We start from the raw sequence: 18,883 nt of genomic DNA, 5'->3' as shown, positions 1-18,883 counted from the left end.
TTCCCCGCCCCCCCCGCCCCCAGGCCCGAGGCCGCCACGGCCGGGCCGGGCCCCGCCGCGTCTCCGTGGCAACGGCGGAAGCGGCCGCCGCGGGCCGGAAGCGGAAGCGCTGGGGCCGGGGCCGCCGTGATGGCGGCGGGGCCGCTGCTGCTGCTGCTGCTGCTGGGGGCGGCGGGGCCGGGGGCGGCGGCGGCGGCGGGGCCGGGGCCGGGGGCGGCGCTGCGGGAGGAGCTGCTGCTGCGGCCGCTGCCCGCGGGGGACGTGGCCGCCGCCTTCCAGTTCCGCACGCGGTGGGACGCCGACCTGCGCCGGGGGGCCGGTAGGCGCCGTGACGTCACCGGGGGGGTGTGACGTCACGGGAGCGGGGCGAGGGACGTGGGGAGCGGGGGCGGGGCGGGGCCAGCGGGGGCGTGACGTCACGGGGGCCCGACGATGACGCGAGCGGGGCAGGTGACGATGGGGGGTGGTGACGTCACCGCGGGGGGAGTCCGCGTGCCATGACGTCAGCAGGCTGCGCGTGACGTCACGGCGGCGGGCGCTGACACCGCCGGGGGCAGGGCGCAGCGCGGGGACCTCGGCGGGGCCCCGGCAGTGGCGGGGAGGGGGCAGCGGGCACCGCAGGGCATGGGGACGCCGTGACGTCAGCAGGCCGGGGGCGATGACGTCAGCAGGCCGGGACACGATGACATCAGCAGGTTGGGGGCGATGACGTCAGCAGGCTGGGGGCGATGACGCGAGCAGGCGGGGGCACGGCGGCCGGCACTGACGCCTCGCGCAGTCTCTCACTACAGGCTCTTCCCGAAGGCGCTGGGGCAGCTGGTGGCGGCGCAGGGCGTGCGGGAGCTGCACCTCGCCCTCACGCAGGGCTTCTGGCGCACCCGGAGCTGGGGGCAGCCGCCCCTGGGCGCCCCCGCCGGCGCCGAGCTCTGGGTCTGGTTCCAGGACACCGTCCCCGAGTAGGTACCCGCACGGCGACGCCACAACCGCGGCACCGCCGGGTGCCTGGGGTCGCAGGCCACGCCGGGTGGGAAGCGGGGGCTGCGGGAGGCGGGGCAGGGCGGCCGGCAGCACGTCTGTCCCCTCCCCGGGGCCTTCCTCACCAAAGGCCTCGTGCACTGGGGCCCGCCTGGAGCTGGAAGGGGTTTGGCAATGTCCGGCGGGATAATGAGCCCGTGACAGCAGGGGCCGCGGCCGAAAAGGCACAAAGGGCAGAGTGGCGCAGAGGGAGAAAGCTCAAGTTTGCTAAAGGAACGAGGAATTCCCTCACGGGGCTCTGTGCTGACAGCCCCCTCGCCGTGGCGTGGAGTTACAGCTTGAGCTCTCGTCCATGACTCGCTTCCTTTGACTCCCGTCCCGTATCTGCCACCGGTCCCTGTCGCACGTTTCCTCTGGCTCAGCCCAGTGGCTCGGCGTGGGTTTGCGGAGCCGCCTCCACCCCGCAGGGGGCCTGCGCGGGGCCCCGCTGCCCGGTCAGTGCTCGGAGCTGCACGAAGGTGCCCCATCGTCCCCCGCCTGCCCCCCCAGCCTGCCTCCTCGCTGACCAGCTGCGCCCGGGGACCGCCCCTGCAGTAAACGTTGCCCAGATCCCACGGGTTAGAATAAAACATGAAGAGGGTCGGAGAGTGAGCGACCACCGGCCGCTGGCTGTGAGCTCCTGAAAGCCGGCACGGTCAGCGCAGCGTAGTTGTTGAACGGTGCCGACTTGCCACCTGTTATCCCGAGCTGCTGAGGCGTCTGTGATGTGATGTCTGTTCCCACAGCGTTGACAAAGCCTGGAAGGAGCTGAGTAACATCCTCTCGGGAATCTTCTGCGCTTCTCTGAACTTCATCGACTCCACCAACACGGTCACTCCGACAGCGTCCTTCAAACCCCTGGGCTTAGCTAACGGTGAGCCCGACCTGCGCGTGCCTGAGGGCTGGCGTCGTGCTCCTTGTCCCTGGCTTGAGCTCTGCCCCGTGACACCGGGGGGAGTCCGTGTGCGGGCCCTGCCAGGACTCCTGCTCTGGCAGCGTTTGTTCCTGAGCTCGCAAGTCGCTGTGATGAGATAGCCCTAGAAGGGGAAATCCGGTGTCCCAGAATAAACGCCGCAGAGGCTGCTGCTCTGCTAGCTCACCCCAGAGGGGCGGGAGAGAAAGCGTTCCCACTGGGTTCCCTGCCAGCTGACAGCGCTGCCAGCTGCAGCAGCAGGTGTCGGAACACAAGGGCACGGACAGCGGGGGTTGGTAACCTGTTGGCAGCATTTCCTCTCCCTGCGGATGAGACTTACACTTGAACAGAGGAAAGCCGCAAGCAGCACGTGGCAGATGCTCCCAGGCCCTCAGCTGCCTCTCTGAAAAGCGCTTTTACAAAACAGAGAGTGAGAACCGCAGGATTTAAGGCGCTCAGGAAAAAAAACCTGCCGAGAGCTACCCTTACCTAGTCTTTCCAAATCACTCCTACCAGAGTAGGATCTATTCCTGAAGGAGTTTGTGGCACTTCGGGCGTATTCAGAGCGTATCGGGCTCCGGACTGCACCGGAGGACGGAGCAGGTCTGCTGCTCTCGTGCCTGCTGTTAACCCTCTGCCTCCCTGCCCAGGGACGGATCACCGGCTGCTGCGGTACGCTGTCCTGCCCAGGGAGGTCGTCTGCACAGAGAACCTCACGCCCTGGAAGAAGCTGCTGCCGTGTGGCTCAAAGGTAACGGCGAGCCCTGCTCTGGGGAGCTGGGGGCAGTCCAGCAACGTACACCGGGAAGCCTCATGGCCTTGCAGGGAGCAAATTGTGAACCAAGTTTTCCTTCCTCTCCCCGCAGGCCGGCCTGGCCGTGCTGCTCAAGGCTGAGCGGCTGTTCCACAGCAGCTACCACTCGCAGGCAGTGCACATCCGCCCCATCTGCCGGGTGAGTGTCGGGCTCAGTGGCTCCCTCCTGTGCCTCCCTCCTTCAGCAGCCGGGCGTCTCCTGGCAGCCCAGTGCTTTAGGCGTGGAGGAGAGGCTCGATGTTCGGAAGCTTTCCCCAGGGCTCTGTTCTAGACAGCTTTAACACCCCCAAGAGAACACCGGAACCCTCCTTGCAGTGACCTGCAAGATGACCCAGCTCCTGTGCAGTGGCTTCGGTGTCTCACTGGGACTCTTGCAGTCCTGCTGTAGGTCGAGCTCTCTCCTGCTGTCTTGCCCTTCCGGAAGGTGTGATCAGAGCCACCTCTTTCTCTTCCCCAGGATGCTTCCTGCCTGGCTGTTTCCTGGGAGCTCAGGCAGACCCTCACTGTGGTCTTTGACAGCTTTACCAGCGGCCAAGGAAAGAAAGGTAAGCACAGCACCAGCGCGCTGTGGCCCCCGCGTGCCCCCAGCCCGCCTCACGCTGCTGTCACTGACTTCGCTTCCCGCAGACTGGTCCTTGTTTAAGATGTTCTCTCGCACTCTTACTGACGCGTGTCCTCTGGCATCGGAGAGCAAGGTCTACGTTGACATCTCCCCTAAGAACGAGGTAACGCTCCTGGACTTACAGGCACCCTGCTCCCTGTTCGGTCACTTCACGTGGCTGTGGAGCATCGTTGCCTCCACACTCGCACAGACAGGTCCTGGAGGCCTCCAGGGCTGCTGCAGGGCTGCAGCGGTCTCCTTCCTCGGAGCAGGGCTGCTCAGAAGTGCTCAGGATGAGCGTGGCAGTGTCAGCAAGCGTGCCGAGCTGGCTGCTTCTGAGAGGGGCTTTGCCAGTTACTTCAAGAGGCACGTTCCTTTTCATGGCCCACTTGCTTTCTCAGGAAAAAGAGTTCCTGGAAGTGACCCCCACTCCAACATCTGTGCACAAAGCTGTTGTCCAGGGAGACAAGAGAACCTATGCGGTCTACGACCTGCTCAGCCCCTCACTCTTCAATTCCTCCCGCAGCCTCAACGTGCAGCTGAAGTGGAAGCGGCCCCAAGACAGCCGTGAGTGACCAGAGCGCTGCTCCCCCTGCACTGTTGGTCCAGGCTCCGGGCCCAAAAGCACCTGGCAGCAGCCTCTGATTCCTGTTTCTTTTTCCCTTTCGCAGAGGAACTGTCAACACCCGTACTCCACGCCCAGCGCTACATAAGTGGCTACGGGCTGCAGACTGGCGAAATCAGCACTCTCATCCACAACACTCACCCCTACCGGGCTTTCCCTGTGGTCCTGCTGGAGACTGTGCCGTGGTATCTGCGGCTCTACGTGCACACCCTGACTGTCATCACTAAGGGCAAGGAAAACAAGCCAAGTGAGTAGATCCTCCCAGCAGCGCATGCCATCCGAGTCCCTTGGCACAAGCAGCTCATTCCAGAGACGGTTTAGTCCCTCCCTTGAGCCCCAGCGATAACTGGGGAACAGGACTGGGAAACAAAACATCTTAGGATGTTTTCCCAGCCTTCAGTTCAGCACTGGCCGCAGATGAGGCTTTATTAAGTCTGTTCTCTAAGAGTCCCTTGGGCAGTGTTTCATAACCCAGCAAGAATCCAAAGCAAAGGAAATTGATTTTTTTGTAGTTAAGGAACCTCGATGTAAACCTGATTAGTGGATGACATTTTACATTTTTACCTTTTCTTATCAACACCTAACTTTTGTGGGTCATCAGTGCTAAAGATCAGCCAGATTTAGCTTTAACACATGCTTTTTATTACTTGTTACGTCTTCACTTGCCCCGAAAACTTTTCCCAGGAGAGTAGAAGCAAGATCACCCACCTAGTGAGATCTCTAGGCAACGTGAGGCTGCACAAGTGCCACTCCCGTGCCACTGACGGGTGTCTTTGGGGCTAGGTTATATCCACTACCAGCCAGCCCAGGACCGCAAACGGCCTCACCTACTGGAAATGCTGATCCAGCTTCCAGCCAACTCTGTCACCAAGATTACAATCCAGTTCGAGAGAGCCTTGTTGAAGTGGACAGAGTACACGCCTGACCCGAATCACGGATTTTACGTCAGGTAAAGACATACCACAGCTCCTCGTCCCCTTCTGGGCTTTGTGTAGGACTGGCTACCCAGGTCTCTGGGGCTGGGAAGAGCTTGTGCTGTCCCTGTGCTGGCAGGACTGACACTAGCGCGTCCTTTGTCCCCTCAGTCCATCCGTGCTTAGTGCCCTGGTGCCCAGCGTCGTTGCAATGAAGGACGTGGACGTGGAGGAGAGCCCGCTCTTCGCCTCGCTGTGAGTGTTCCTGTCTGCTGGAGAGAGGGGCTGTGCTGCAGCACGTGTGGGCTGGTTGCGGTTATCCTATCTGGTCCTCACCAGCCTACAAAGACTCGTGGGTCCCTGCGGAGCTGCCGCGGGATGTTCTTGATGTGTCAGGAACAGCAGCCCAGGGGCCCTTTCGAGGGAGGGCTGCTGGCAGGGAGGTGACTACAAGGGACGGCTGGTGGTGTGAGTCCCCGCAGCCTCTTCCGTGGTCTCCTCTGAGATTTGGAGGTCCTGGGGAGAGCCCGACCCCTAAGGGGCTGTGAGCACCTCCAGAGGCCACCCAGCTCCAGCGCTGGTCAGCATGAAGCGGTGGCCTTGTGCAGGGTGACGCTAACCTTCCTGCTTCCCCTCTCCAGCTTCCCTTCCTCCGATGGCTCCAGCTATTTCGTGCGCCTCTACACGGAGCCACTGCTGGTGAACTTGCCGACGCCAGACTTCAGCATGCCGTATAACGTCATCTGCCTGACCTGCACCGTGGTGGCAGTGTGCTACGGCTCCTTCTACAACCTGCTGACCAGAACCTTTCACGTGGAAGAGCCAAGCCGGGGAGGGCTGGCCAAGCGGCTGGCTAACATCATCCGTAAGTTCAGGGGCGTGCCGCCCCTCTGAGGGCAACCAGGGCCGCCGGCGCTGGACACGGGGCTCGGTGGAAGCCCAGAGCTCTGTGGGGAGACCCGGGGAGCAGAGAGCTGCTACCTCCATCTCTCCTGGGTCCTACAAGCTGAGAGATTGCTTCCGTAATTAAGATGGAAAAGGGCTCTAAGCGCAGTAACTCCTGAACTGCATTCACACAGGATTAGGAAATGTGCAAGTTGTCTGTTTGGGTGAGGGGTAACTTATTTACCGGGAACAATGCTGGAAGTAAACTTGAGCTGTTTTGTACATTTGTGCTGCTCGTTGTTTTTGCTTTCCCGACCCCACAGGCAGAGCTGATCCCGTAAGACGCTGCTAAGTGTCTAGCAGACTGCCGTGGTCGGCTAGGGGGAGATGCAGACAGTCTGGGGGGAAGGGGCATGATCTGCACTGCAGGAATGGTTTCATCTGCTCTGCCATCGCAATTCCACAGTTGCCACATTGCACCGCCCTCCTTCCAGACTCCAGCACATTTGAGCCAGTTTGCAAATTAACCTCCAGACTTGGTCCATGGACTATCTGCTTGTCCCCTCTTTCATACCAGGAGGTTATTTCCTTTTATAAAGAAGCCAGGAGCAGAGCTTCCTTGCGCAGTGTTTTGAAACCCCTCCACCTGCTTACCCTGCGCAGCAACTCGAGATCCTCCATCCTTTCCCCCGAAGCTCTGCCTCTGCCATGTATTTCTGCCTGTCTGCACCACATGGCGTCCCCAAAGCCTCGAGGAGCCTGGGCTCAGCAGCCCCCCAGCACTGGGCTGGGAGCACAGGAGCAGGGGGCACAGTTTAAGGCGCTGCCCGGGATGGCTTTGCTGCTGGTTGCACGCTGGGTTCCATTTCAGGGGTACACCCTTAGCACCTTAGGTATGGCTTTTGTGATAGGAACAGGGAGCTGACTGCAAGCAGGTGAACAAAGCGCAAGAACCTCAGCAGGAGCAATATTGCGCTGAATTGCTCTCAGCAGCTGCCCGAAAGGAAGCTGTGGGGAGCTGGGGGTCGGCCTCTTCTCACAGATAACCGGTGACAGGACCAGAGGGAAGGGCCTCAGGTTGTGCCGGGGGAGGCTCAGGTTGGAAACGAGGAGACATTTCTGCTCAGAAAGAGCGGTCGGGCGTTGGGATGGGTTGCCCAGGGTGGTGGTGGCGTCGCCGTCCCTGGGGGCGTTCAGGGGGCAGGGTGGACGCGGTGCCTGGGGACGCGGGTCAGCGGGTGGCGGCGGCAGGGGGACGGCCGGGCCAACGGTCAGGCCGGGTGACCTGGGAGGGCTGTTCGGCCTCCGCGCCTCAGTGAGCCCAAGCAGGAGCTGTGCGGACACAGCCCCCAGGACCCCCCCACGCTCCCAGGGACAGCCGCAGCCTCCCCGAGCCGCCCGCTGCCCTACAGCGATCCCAAACCCCCCCATAGCCCCCATGCCCCACACCCCCATACCCCATAGCCCTCACACCCCATGCCCCACACCCCCATGCCCCACACCCCCATGCCCCATATCCCCCATATCCCCCATACCCCCCCCACCCCCTTACCCCATACCCCGCCCCCCCCCCAAGGCCGCACAGCCCACGCGCGCTCCCGCCTGGCGGCGCCGCGCACGCCCCGCGCACGCGCACTGCCCCTTCCCCATCCGCCGGGGCCGCGCAGGCGCGCTCCCCCCCCCTTCCCGGTCGGGCCGTGGCCGCGCAGGCGCAGTGCGCGCCCCGCCGGACGGAGCGGCCCCGCTGCCGGGGCCGGGCAGGGCGGGCGGGGGGCGGCGGGGCCCGGCGGGCTCTGAGGCGGCTCCCGGCGCTCCTCCGGCCTCGGCCCTCCGCGGGGCGCGGCGTGCGCGGGCGGCCCGGCCCGGCGGCCTGAGGAGGAGGAGGAGGAGGAAGGAGGCGCCGCGCCGTGAGTACGGGGCTGAGGGGGGGGCTGAGCGGCGCCGAGCCCCGGGGGGCGCCGTGCGGGGCCGTCTGGGGGGGGGGGCGGCTGAGCCGGGCTGGGGGAGTCACGGCCCTGACCCGGCACGTTTGGGGCGCCACGGCCCTAACCCGGCACGTTTGGGGCGCCACGGCCATAGACCGGCCCATTTGGGGTACCACGGCCCTAAACCAGCACATATGGGGTGCCACGGCCCCAAACCAGCATGTTTGGGGTGCCACGGCCCTAACCCGGCCCATTTCTGGCCACAGTCAGGGCAGTGCGCTCGGCTCACCGCCACCACGTAACTCCTGGCCTTGTCCCCCCGGCGGCTCGCACCTCGCACCGCCACCGGGAGCAGCCCCCGGCCACCCCCGTGGCCGGCAGGCAGCAGGGCCCCGCCGCAGGACCCTGAGCCGGCTGCGGAGCGGTGTCACGAGCGCGTAGGTACGGCACGGTGTTACATAGGAGGCCCTCAGGTGCAGTCTACAATACCCTGAACTCTGTTAGCCCAAAGCATAACCAATTTTACAAACACTGTGACTTCAGAATACCTCCTGCCTTTCCAACCCGTATGTCACAACCCCAAAACCCTAACCAGTTATTTGTTTTGCCTCTGCTTGACAGGCAGAAACCTGGGCTTTGTCAGGCTGTACTCACGCTAACACAGCATGAACACAACAACAGGAAAGGTAGTAAGAGATCCAAATTAAAGCTCAAAACATTTTTTCAGAGAACTTGGAACGGGTCTGTAATTTGCAGTCCCTGCCAGTTATGCGAAGGGCAGGGGTGAAAAATGAGGGCCACTGAGAATTAAGAAGTTAGTACAAAGGAAAAGAGCGACACTCCGTAGGACAGCTGTCAGTGTTTACGTCTTTGTGCTGTAGAGCTGACTGACTTAAGGCTCTGCTCCTGGGATTTACATCTGAGAAACACAGGTAGTGCCGCTGCCCTCTCGCTCACAGACAGAGGTTCGTCGGCTCTGGTGCCGAGCGTGCAGTAATCCAAACGGGGCAGGACGCTGTGCTGACTCTGGAGACCAGCTGATCGATTCCCCAGTCGGAGTAACACAGCTCAGAGAGCAGCTGTGAAAATGGTAAAGAGTGGTTCCACAGAACGCCTCCGCTTTTCATGGAAGGAGTGTTGCTCTGGATTGTCCCTAGCTTGAGAAACCAAAACACTTTGTAACCCCTGGGGCTTGATTAGTCAAGGAATTGCTGCCCTTTTGGAAAGGGTTTGCAACTGTATTGCACCATTTCTGAGTCTCCATCAAGCGTTCCAAGGCATGAACTTATCAAAGAATGGCATAAAGCCTTTGCCAAAAGTTGGAGGCTCACTTTTTCCAGCTGAGTCACTCTGGCAGAATAAGCCTCTTTAAAAAAAAAAACGCAGAAAATAGTGGCAATGACTAAAATAAAAGCTGAAGTTAAAACCCTGTTACTGCAAATAAGACTTAAAAGTTTGAACAGTTATGGTCCTTAGTTGTTTCGTTTGTGGTTTTGGTTTTTTTGAGGGCTGGCACCTAGAAAGCTAGTGCACCGATGTTTTTTGTAGCTAAAAAGGCAAAAAAAAAAACCAACCAAACACCCTTGTCACTTGATAGCTCTTTCACCTCTTTTTTTCCCCCAGTGCTTTGGATGTTGTGTGTTTAGCAGCTATTTTGGACACTACGCAGTATTTGAGAGTTGGCTTCAAGCACACGCAGGCAGCAGGAAGCTCTGCCCACACAGAGAGCTCTGTGGCTCTGACAAGGTCCTTGATTTAAACTGTTTTAAGCAAACTATGGCATAGGCAAGCCTTATACATAAGAAACCGGGTGCAAGGCCCCGAGGCACGCTGTAAGTACACCGCGCTATTTAACTTGAGAGATTTTTGTCCAGGCAAGTGGCTTTTAACTCCCAAGCAGGAACTTGGGCTTCTGGGAGATGGGGAGATTGGCATCACCACACACAAAAAGGAGTTGTTCAGCCTTCTGTTGCGACTCTGGGTGGCCGGTTTGTGTAGCATGTGCAAGTTTTGCCTTCCTCGGGGACGCCACTGGCTTAACAGCTGCCTCTGAGGTCTGAACAAGCTTACCTTTTAAGTACCTCAGAGTGATTAGCGAAAGCCAGCTGATTATTCTGTCCTGTCAGGGCAAATGGATTGTTAAGGACTTGGGGCATTCTTGAGAAACATATAAACTTGGTGTTGGCATCCTGATGCAGCGAGCCTGTGGTGTGCGAGCACTTCTCATCCTTCTGAGTGCTGACCTGGCTCGGAGAATACCAAGGGACAGCTTGCTGGCTGCTCAGATGGCTGCATTGTAAAGGTGAATGAGCCATTGCGAAACACGAGACCTGTGCTGGGCTCTCCGCTTTTGACTTGTCCTAATTAAAGTTTTGTTTCTGGGTGGGAAAGGTGTGCCGCTACGCCTGCGGGGGAGTTTGGAAACCCTCCCCGCGATCGCATGCCAGTCCCACCTGCTGCTTCTGAACGGTCTCGGGAGGGAGGCGGAAGGACCGTGGGCACGGTGGGAACCGATTAATAGGCGTGTGGAAGAGCACTGCTGTTCGCTTACTGCCGGGGCGTGCAGGGAACTCCCCACGCTGCTCCCCTGCCTGCAGGAGCTGGCAGGGAGGCTCCGGCAGCGCGGGGAGATCAGAGGGGAGCTGCAGAGCGCTGGCTGCGGGCAGGACAGCGGGAGCAGCACGTGCTCCGCTGCTGAGGGGGCTCCGAGCACCTTTGGAGTGGCCGAGTAGCTGCGGAGGAGCGAGAGGAGGCAGCGGTGGTGCGACGGAGAGGAACTGGCTGGTAAACACGAGCGGCTGCCAAGTCAGATGACTCGAGCACTCCTGAGGGGAGCGGGACAGCAGGCCGGCTGAGGAACAGGATGAGTCAGATCGGCAGGGGAGAACAGGAGCAACTGGTTGGGGAAAAGCAGGATGCGGTTGTGAAACAGGGAGCTCGCGGAGGTGCTGCTGGCTGACAGGTAGTTGCTGGCTCCGGGACACGCGGTAATCTTTTGCTTGGATCACGAGGAGGGGACAAAGGAAAGAAGGGAGGAACGTCTCATTTGCAAGTTTCACCTGCAGATTATTGCTCGAGCATCTAGGCAAAGCTGCACGTTATTACAGCTTCAAGAAGGGACTTCCTATCCCGGGCGCTAAGGAGAGTGATATTTCCCTAAAGGGCTGACCGTGGGAGACACGGCTTTGCCGTAGGAAGGCCTCTGCGGCGTGAGGATCAAGAGCTCGGAAAGAGAACACTCATTGCCAGCTGCATAAAGGGATCTCCAGCAAAGAGCAAGGAAGAGAACACATCTTGAGGAACACAGAGCTGCAGGATTCCCAAGCAAAGGTCACCATATCTAAGATCTGCCAGATCACACAGCCAACAGGTTTTCAGCCTTTAACTGGTGGGTAGTTAAGGGGCAGAGGAAAATAGAGCTTACAACGGATACAAGACTTAACTGTTCAAACATCTGCGTTTGTTAGAAGTCTGAGAGGTTTGCAGAGTGAAGGGCACTGCCATAGAAACTTCACAGTAAAAATAACCACTATTAAATGTTTCCTTATTCTGCAGAGTGGTTTTATTGATTGCCACGAACAACTGGCTCCTCCAGAAAATACCAATATTTAAAAATGGGTAACTTGTTCTGAGAGTGGTGTTTGTAGGAAGGAGTCTGTGCCGTGATGAGAAGGCCAGGCCGTGGAGTTCAGTGCAGCTGTCCCGAGTTTTAATTACACTCATGAAATGTAATCAACTGCAGAGTTTGGGAGCTGAAGGCTCAGTAGTTGTAGCACTGCTACATCTGAGGTATTTATGACAACAGGCCTAGAAGATTCCAGAGTTTGTACTCTAATGCCAAGCACGTTGTCTTAGGCTGATTTTCTTACCCATCCTTTACTGCGGAGACAGAGAGCCCGGAGCAGTTGTCTGTAGGCACTTAACACTAAGGCTTTAGGAGTGGGTGACCTGAAGACTGCAGCACAAGTGCAGCAAGAGGAGCCGAGCTGACATGATGTCAGGGCTGGATTTAGCCGCAGCGTTTGCGATGTTTATGTAGTGCTTTGCCCTGCACAGCGTTTAAGGCACCTGGGAGGGAGGCTACAGGAAACGTCAAGTAGAGAACACTCAGAAGGATTAAGCTGGCCACACCGCTGATTTAGTACAGCCTGGTTGTATTCAGCGCCGTGTCATCTTTGCCTAAGCAGGACAGGAACTAAGAGATTGGGGGGAGTGGTTCAATTCCGTATCTGTTAAATCTTTTCTCTGAATACTTCCCCTTGGAGAAGTTACCTAATGCTTCAGCAGCACCCGTACTCCAGAAACGGGTCAGTGATGCACAGAGGCTAGCAGACAGCATGTTTGGCTGTGGAGTGAGCGATCATTATTCCTAAATCATCTGTTCACAGATGAGGGAAACTCAAGACTTGCCCTTAAAGATGTGAGCTGCATGAGATGGGATTAACACTGGGATTTTATTCCTTTAACCTCAGCCGTATTGCCGTGTAAAATAACTTCGTTATTCCTCTTGCTGCCTAATTGAACCCCAGCTGTCCTCTCTGCTGGAGAACACTCTCTTGCAGGACAGCCAACACAACATACTCTCCCCAAATACTCTTAATCTGTTTGCCCTGGTGGAGCTTTTGGCCTGCATTCTCTTTCACTAACATTAAGATAGATCCTGCTGCTAGGAACACAGCGGTGGCAGCGTGCTTCCTGCTCCCGACACCAGAGCTGGTGGGTACCAGGGAGCTTACCGAGCTGTGAGACACGGGCCTGACCTCGGTGGTTTTCTGGAAGGGAACCGTTTGTGGTTTTCTCTTGGCCTTTCTGTTCAGTCCCTCCTTCTCTCCCCCTTAGCCAGGAAATCCCTTCTCCTGCCAGCAGGAGCCGGAGGAATGTGCTGTTTGTTTACTTTCTCACTCCTTCATCCTACTAACCTTCCCGCCCCCCAGTCCTAATCCGAACAGGCTCAGCTCAGCCCTTCGTCCTTCTGACAGCATACCTCGCAGATGAGTATTTTCAGATAAAAGGATCGCTGCAAAAAGAGCTGTCCTGGCCAGGCTGTGGTTAGTTGGAGCGAGGCTGTGGCGTTTTGCAAGGCTGGGGCTGTCCTCCTGCCCGTCTTCCTATGTCTTGGCTAGCAGCCGCGTGTCACCATGATGTGCTGCAGGACAGCAGGGGAGGAGAGGACACTTTCCAAGCTGGTCCCTCTTGCAGCATTCCCCTGTGTGCTTTTGCCTTTTTGGGGCAGCAAGCTAGGAGTTGTTCCACAAACTGAGGGAAGTCTTATCAGTTATTCTCCCCAACGATACTGACATCTCCTAGCCTGACCGGCTATTGCTATCCCAGACTGCTAAACTCCGTTCTTCTGCCCTCTTTCAACACCTGTAAGGCATTTATTATTTTTAAAACCCTCTAAAATACTTGAAGATGTTTGGCTTAGAAAAAAAAACACAGTGTAGTTGATCTAGTTGCTAAAGATAGAAGGGTATTTTCTGGACCTCTAGTGCGCTGCCATCCCTGGTCAGAGAAGCCCTTGAAGCTCGCTGCTTCCACAGGGTTTTGCAATAATCCAAGTAAGGAAATCCTGTGTTTACAGCACTCATGAAAATTGCCGTTTTGAGACTGTCCCCCCCCTTTGATCCATTCGCATGCTTTGTCTTATCTGCCTTTAGCTGATTGGCAAGGATTGTAAATCCCTTAAGCAGGGACTGTCCTCTCCTTTGTTCAGCAGCATGGACGCTGTCGGGGCTCCCCCGGGCAGCTACGGGTGGAGTTCAGATTTTTTTCTGTCCCACTGGCAGACCGCAGTGGGTCTGTGCCTGGGGAGGAGGCAGTTTGTGTGCTTAACGCTTCCTAGAAGCGTGGCTGAACACTGAACCAGCCATTTTTGTCTTCCACTTCTTCCTTTGTACCACCTGTGAGTTTACCTCTCAGTTGCACGTTTATACCATCACTCAAGACTTTGGACAGCCTTGTAGAAGCACACGTGTGGGAAGGCAGCTTGTTTCCTTTTCTGTTGCTCCCCCCTCCACCTTTCTTTTCCTGCACTATAAAGAAAAGGGTCTCAGGACCATTAGCCAGGGTGAGAGCCCGAGAAACAAAGCATGCAGGGCATACACTGCTGTATCAGCAATAGGTAGTCGCGTCCCCAGCTTCTCCCTCAGGAAGCAGGGAAGTTGACACCAGCTCCGAGTCCCCAGAATTTAGCATTAGGGGTCTGAGCACCAGCATCTGATGCTTGGGAATGTGTGAACTGTGGAAGAACTGCTGTTGGTCTGTTTGCTGAGCATCTCTGACGGTCTGACATTTTACATCCCTACAGAACAGCCCACGGGAGGAGCTGCTGAAGACTGTTGGGAGCGCATCTGACTGCTGTTGCCACAGGGCCCCGGCCAGCCGGACACCATGTACTGCCTTCAGTGGCTGCTGCCTGTCCTGCTCATACCCAAGCCCCTCAACCCAGCGCTGTGGTTCAGTCACTCAATGTTCATGGGCTTCTACCTGCTCAGTTTCCTCCTGGAACGGAAACCTTGCACGATTTGTGCCTTGGTCTTCCTGGCAGCTCTGTTCCTCATCTGCTACAGCTGCTGGGGGAACTGCTTCTTGTATCACTGCACAGGATCCCAGTTGCCGGAATCAGCTCATGATCCCAGCATCGTGGGCACCTAGAGAACGATAATCTTCCAGTCTGCTGACAGCTCTGGTTTTGCTTTTTTAAAAAAAAAAAAGGGGGGGCTAGGGAGGAGGGGAGGGGGTGCTAGGCATGTGACTGGAGTAAAAACAGCCTGTTTCCTGTGATATGTGTGTGTGGACTAGAGTGGTAAATTCCTGACCAGCCCTCCCACTCTGCCTGTGAAATTTGACTTGTTTACTGTGTGAACTCTGGCAGCACCACCTGCTTTTTTAGAAGCAGAGATCTTTTCTTCTTTTTCCCCTTCCCATATCACTGGGAACGGGCACCAGCCCTCCTAACTGAGAGCTGGTGGAGGAAAGAGCTGTTTGGCCTCCGTCCAGCTGTTGCACGGTGGCGGAGCTGCGTGGCACTCATCTGCATTAGGCCACGGTGGTCTAACTCGGGGCTCCCGGCCCTCTGATTCTGCTCAAGTAGCTACAGGATCCTCTCCGGCTTTCTGTTTGTGGGGAGCCAGCCTTCCCACCTTGCTGATCAAGGGAAAGCTCGACAGCTCGCAGATGCACTTGGCAAAAAGCTGCTGGAGCCAGAGGCAGTTGAGTCATCTCCTCCCGCTCAGCCTGCCAAAGAGATGCGCGCACTGCCCAAGTGCTTTCTGAACTACTTACGCTCCGAGATCATAGCCTGAGAGCCTCAGTTGTGCTGCTGCTTTTATAAAGCCTCACAGGCAGCCGAGACTGCCTCTTCCCCTGCTAGATTTCCAGGGTTTACTGAGGTATTGACTGTTGGGATAAAAAAACTGCTATGCTGCAAGACATGGGGTTTTCATGGGCGCCACGAGCCTCACCCCACAGAGCTCACCGCTAGCCCAGAAGGCTGGGTGTGGGCAGGGCAGGAGAGGGTCCCGAGGTGGAGGCGTAGCTTGGAGCAGTGGCTGCTTCAGCTGCTTTTGGTGACAGTGTTCTCAGGCCAGGGGTGACAGAGGGTGCTGGTGCTATGCAGTGGGGAAGGAGAGGCCAGAGGGGCGTCCGGTGTCTCCATCTCCCCTGGCAGAAGGATGTCAGGGCTGGGTGGTAGCGGGTTGCTCTTACACAGCCGCTGCTGAGAGCTCTGCACTCATTGCTGCCTGCAGCAGCGGCTCTCGGGGGAGCCTTCCCTGGGGCAGGGGTTTGCTTGTGAGCAACCGTGGGGGTTAACACAAAGTACTGTCGCTGCACTGTCAAAGGGTTCCCTCTCGTTCGCCATCTGTTCATCCTTACTTCAGTCTACGAGTCCCGTAGGGGAGAGCAGCACAAGTGGCTGCTGCTGTCCCGAGGAAGTTCGAGCTATGAGGTTGTGAAACTTCCCGAGTATTGTTTGTTCATTGCACAGCTGTTCAAAATGTTTAATAAAGCTTTATAAACTTTGGTCTATGGACTCCTGCCCAGCATGATGCGTTCACTGCTCTTTGCAGATGCCTCAGCCCAGCAATCATGCAGCTCTGTATTGTTTTGTTCCCAGCACTGTAATCCCAGTCTCTAGCAGGAGGCAGAGCCTGTCAGCCCTGTAGCTCCCAGTACCGACTGCATTACCAGTTTAACCTAACCCAGGGCAGGCTGAGAAACGTGCAGGCAGTCCCTAAAACAAGCTCGCTTTGCACACAGCACAGGCGGAGGCTTCTGGTTGTGTCTGTATTCGTGTGACAGATCCTCACCATTCCCTTACCAAGGAACCAAACCCCAGAGCTGTGTTCTGAAGTCCTGCTAATCCCAACTCCCGCTAATCCCAACGCCAGCACCGTGAGAGCCAGGCACGTGCCCCTGAGCCTGTCCCGCGGCGTCCCCCCAGCGCTGTCCCCTTGCCGTGGGCACAGGCTGGGCTGGGACCCAGCTGCTGCACGTCCACCCTCGCTCCTGAGCCCTGGACACCAAGCCCGAATTGGAAAGTTCAAGGCATATCAGTGTTTACACGTCCAAAAAACCCAAGCGTGACACATCCTCAGGATGAGAGGTGGCAGCCCCATCACCTGTGGGGCTGAGGGGAACCCCAAGAGCTGCCACGCTAGCTACAGTGTAAATAAAAATAGAAGGGAAAAAGGAAGTCCTCTCATTTGCAAGCTATGGCAACACAGTTGTCTGCACTCCGAACAACATTTAAGTTTTATTTATTTAAGCTAAAAGGATTTTTTTTTATTATTCAAGCTAATGCAGTCAGTTTAAAGCTATATTTTAGTTGCTAATGAGCCAAGATGCGCTCTACTGCAATTTAAATAAGTCCTAGCCACAAAGGCAGACAGCCCTGGGTGAGGGCAAGCCCTGGCTTCGTACATCCAGCCCAGCCCAGGACAGGGCTGCGGGCTTCCCCTTCCACCAGGCCTGACCTGGAGAGAGAAGCACTTCAAAAGGGGGAAGCTGCCGGTGCAGCAACAGGAGAGATCTCAAACCGATGCGTAGGAAATCAGCACTCCCACCCCAAACGCAGTTAAGAGCGCTCTTTGATATGCACATCGCCCTCACCGGGGCACTATCTGCCACTTCTCAGTGCGCCGAGATACAATCTTCATGATAGAAAATTAAAGTAACTTCATCACGGTCAGACAGAAAGCCTCAGGCAGGGCGAGGAAGCCAACCAGGTCTCACATCCCATGCTAATGCCCCGATCCCCAGCTCACCCTCTGTTAAGAGACCGTGAAAAACCAGCCTGCAACTGCAGAACAGGTCAAACCCGACAGCTTTTGGAGAGCAGCATCAGGGCTTCCCTGCCTGCGCACCACAAACTGGGCTGAGCCCACACAGCCGCGGTACCGGCTCCTCTGCAAAGGAGGTGTGACAGACGCTGGCCCCGCTCGCCAGGAGCTGTCCCCCAGCGCGGTGGCTCTGTCACCCGGGGGTCCCTGCTGCACCGGGGGCAGTGGAAGCGGAGGGGCTGAGAGCAACCGCTGCGTGGTGCCACGTCCTACCGAGCCCAGGCACTGCCTGGGAGGGATCTGGCACAGAGCAAGCCTCATCGCCTTGCTTTGGAAATTGCCCATCTGCCTCGCGCTCCCTGGCTGCGGGGAGCAGGAGCCTTGAGCTATTCCTTTGCCTCTCCATTGGAAGGAGATCGTTTTCTTTTCTAGGTCACGTAACAGATCAGTGGCGCTGCGGGGTCAGAGGAAGGAGAAAAGAACAAACAGCAACCCATGCTCAGATCCCAGGAATCAGAGCCGCAGCAGGACTGGCCGCACCTCGGGCTCCCCGCTGCAGCCTCGGGACCGGGGGCTTCTCTCCCTGCGCCCCCCTCCACACCTCTCGCCTGCTCCCACCAGCCCTGGGCTGGCCCAAGCCCTGCTGAACCCGGGCAGCCGCCAGCAGCGCTCTGGGCCAGCCCTTCCCCTGCCTGCGCCCTTTGCTCTCGCTCTGCCTCTTGCTCCTTGCATGGAAGGGGCATTTTCCTCGCCCTCGGCGGCTGGCAGGAGCTAAGTGCGGCGGGTAAGGACTTCAGCCTGCCTCAGGAGCCTGGAGATTAACTCTCGGCAAGAGGGCTTCGCCGTGCCTCCGAGCAAACAGGCAGCGGGATGAGGGAGGACGGGCTCGCTGCCGCCACGGCAGGTGCTGGAACAACACAGCCAGCAGGACCCCAGCGCCAGGACAAAACCACGACGTTTTCCACCTTCACCCTCTTGCAGCCCGGATCAAGAGCTGGGACTTGATACACTTCGGGGAAAATTAAGGGGGTGCTCAGGGCAAACAACAGCTCATCCTTTCCGTTCCAGCAGCCCCCCCAGCAGGAGCAGCCCAGCCCTCTGCAGCCCCCTACCAGCACCCGAGCCCTCTCCCCAGCTTACAAGGCAAGGCGAGAGCACAAAGCGAACAGCGAGATTACATCTGTTAAAGGAGGCGAGCGGTATAATCCCCAGGCACATCTGCCCGGCTCAGGATGGGGACGCGTGGTGGGGGCTCCTCCTCACCTCCCAGCCCAGCAAGCCTCTGCCCCTCCAGGGACGGACCTCAGGGCTGCAGCAGCTTCAGCCTACCCCCCCCCAACCCAGACAGGGGGCTCACCAGCACCAGACACTCCCTCAATCGCTAAATTGCTTTGAGGAGAAGTAAAACACAAAGCATTAGGCACCGAAGACAACACGGCACTCACTCACCGGCCCAAGGAGAGCACCGCGGCAGCAGATCAGAAGCGCAGCACACGGATTTCAGGGCACCAAAACCTCCCCACACCGCTGAGGCTCAGCCACAGCCCTGCTTTCTAAGAGCCTATTCCCACCACACCACTGGTACAAATCAATTAGTTAATCACCAGCTGAGGGATCCCAATCAGCACCCACTAATTACCCTAATGAAGCGAGCCTGCTCCTTGCCAGCCCACTGATCCAGCAGGCTGCAGAGAGGAGCCTTCCCTCCCCAGCCCGGGCTCTGCCACCCGCACGGCCCCATGCAGAGAAGGATTTAGGATGGATGGCTGCGGGAGAGGAGCCGGCTGCCATCCCAGCACGGCCCCAGCAGCCCCTGCCTCCCCTGGGAGCTCCCCCAGCACCACCAGCCACGCTTGCTGTGTGCAATTCTATGCAACTTATGTGAATCAGTGGTCTATAAGTGAATATAAA

General features: G+C 57.9%; 2 protein-coding genes across 3 annotated transcripts; both read left to right on the top strand.

Annotated features, from left to right (window-relative positions):
* Nucleotides 1–114: 114 nt before the first annotated feature.
* Nucleotides 115–6,048, top strand: PIGT (phosphatidylinositol glycan anchor biosynthesis class T). Its single transcript, XM_048046378.2, has 12 exons — nt 115–319; nt 779–956; nt 1,761–1,888; nt 2,578–2,678; nt 2,794–2,880; nt 3,199–3,286; nt 3,369–3,466; nt 3,744–3,909; nt 4,014–4,214; nt 4,751–4,916; nt 5,053–5,136; nt 5,523–6,048. The coding sequence occupies exons 1-12, from the start codon at nt 130–132 to the stop codon at nt 5,773–5,775; spliced, it is 1,740 nt and encodes a 579-aa protein (XP_047902335.2). The 5' UTR covers nt 115–129; the 3' UTR covers nt 5,776–6,048.
* Nucleotides 6,049–7,487: 1,439 nt separating this feature from the next.
* Nucleotides 7,488–15,714, top strand: BLCAP (BLCAP apoptosis inducing factor). 2 transcript variants are annotated; one of them, XM_066978046.1, is made up of 2 exons: nt 7,488–7,673; nt 13,999–15,714. In XM_066978046.1, exon 2 carries the CDS (start codon nt 14,082–14,084, stop codon nt 14,343–14,345), a length of 264 nt encoding a protein of 87 aa, XP_066834147.1. In that variant the 5' UTR covers nt 7,488–7,673; nt 13,999–14,081; the 3' UTR covers nt 14,346–15,714. The 2 variants fall into 2 exon arrangements, with proteins under 2 accessions (XP_066834147.1, XP_066834148.1); XM_066978047.1 differs by lacking the exon at nt 7,488–7,673 and adding an exon at nt 11,061–11,079.
* The last annotated feature ends 3,169 nt before the right edge of the window (nt 15,715–18,883 follow it).

Source organism: Anser cygnoides, chromosome 16, assembly GCF_040182565.1.
Source record: "Anser cygnoides isolate HZ-2024a breed goose chromosome 16, Taihu_goose_T2T_genome, whole genome shotgun sequence".
Taxonomy (NCBI): domain Eukaryota; kingdom Metazoa; phylum Chordata; class Aves; order Anseriformes; family Anatidae; genus Anser; species Anser cygnoides.
This window is presented reverse-complemented; position numbering and strand designations above follow the sequence as displayed.

Excerpts from the sequence above, each read along its gene's own strand:
- PIGT (XM_048046378.2), top strand. The coding sequence starts at position 130 with ATGGCGGCGGGGCCGCTGCTGCTGCTGCTGCTGCTGGGGGCGGCGGGG. Across the intron at positions 3,467-3,743 it reads ACATCTCCCCTAAGAACGAG|GAAAAAGAGTTCCTGGAAGT; the intron begins GTAACGCTCCTG and ends TTGCTTTCTCAG. Across the intron at positions 5,137-5,522 it reads AGCCCGCTCTTCGCCTCGCT|CTTCCCTTCCTCCGATGGCT; the intron begins GTGAGTGTTCCT and ends TCCCCTCTCCAG.
- BLCAP (XM_066978046.1), top strand. The coding sequence starts at position 14,082 with ATGTACTGCCTTCAGTGGCTGCTGCCTGTCCTGCTCATACCCAAGCCC.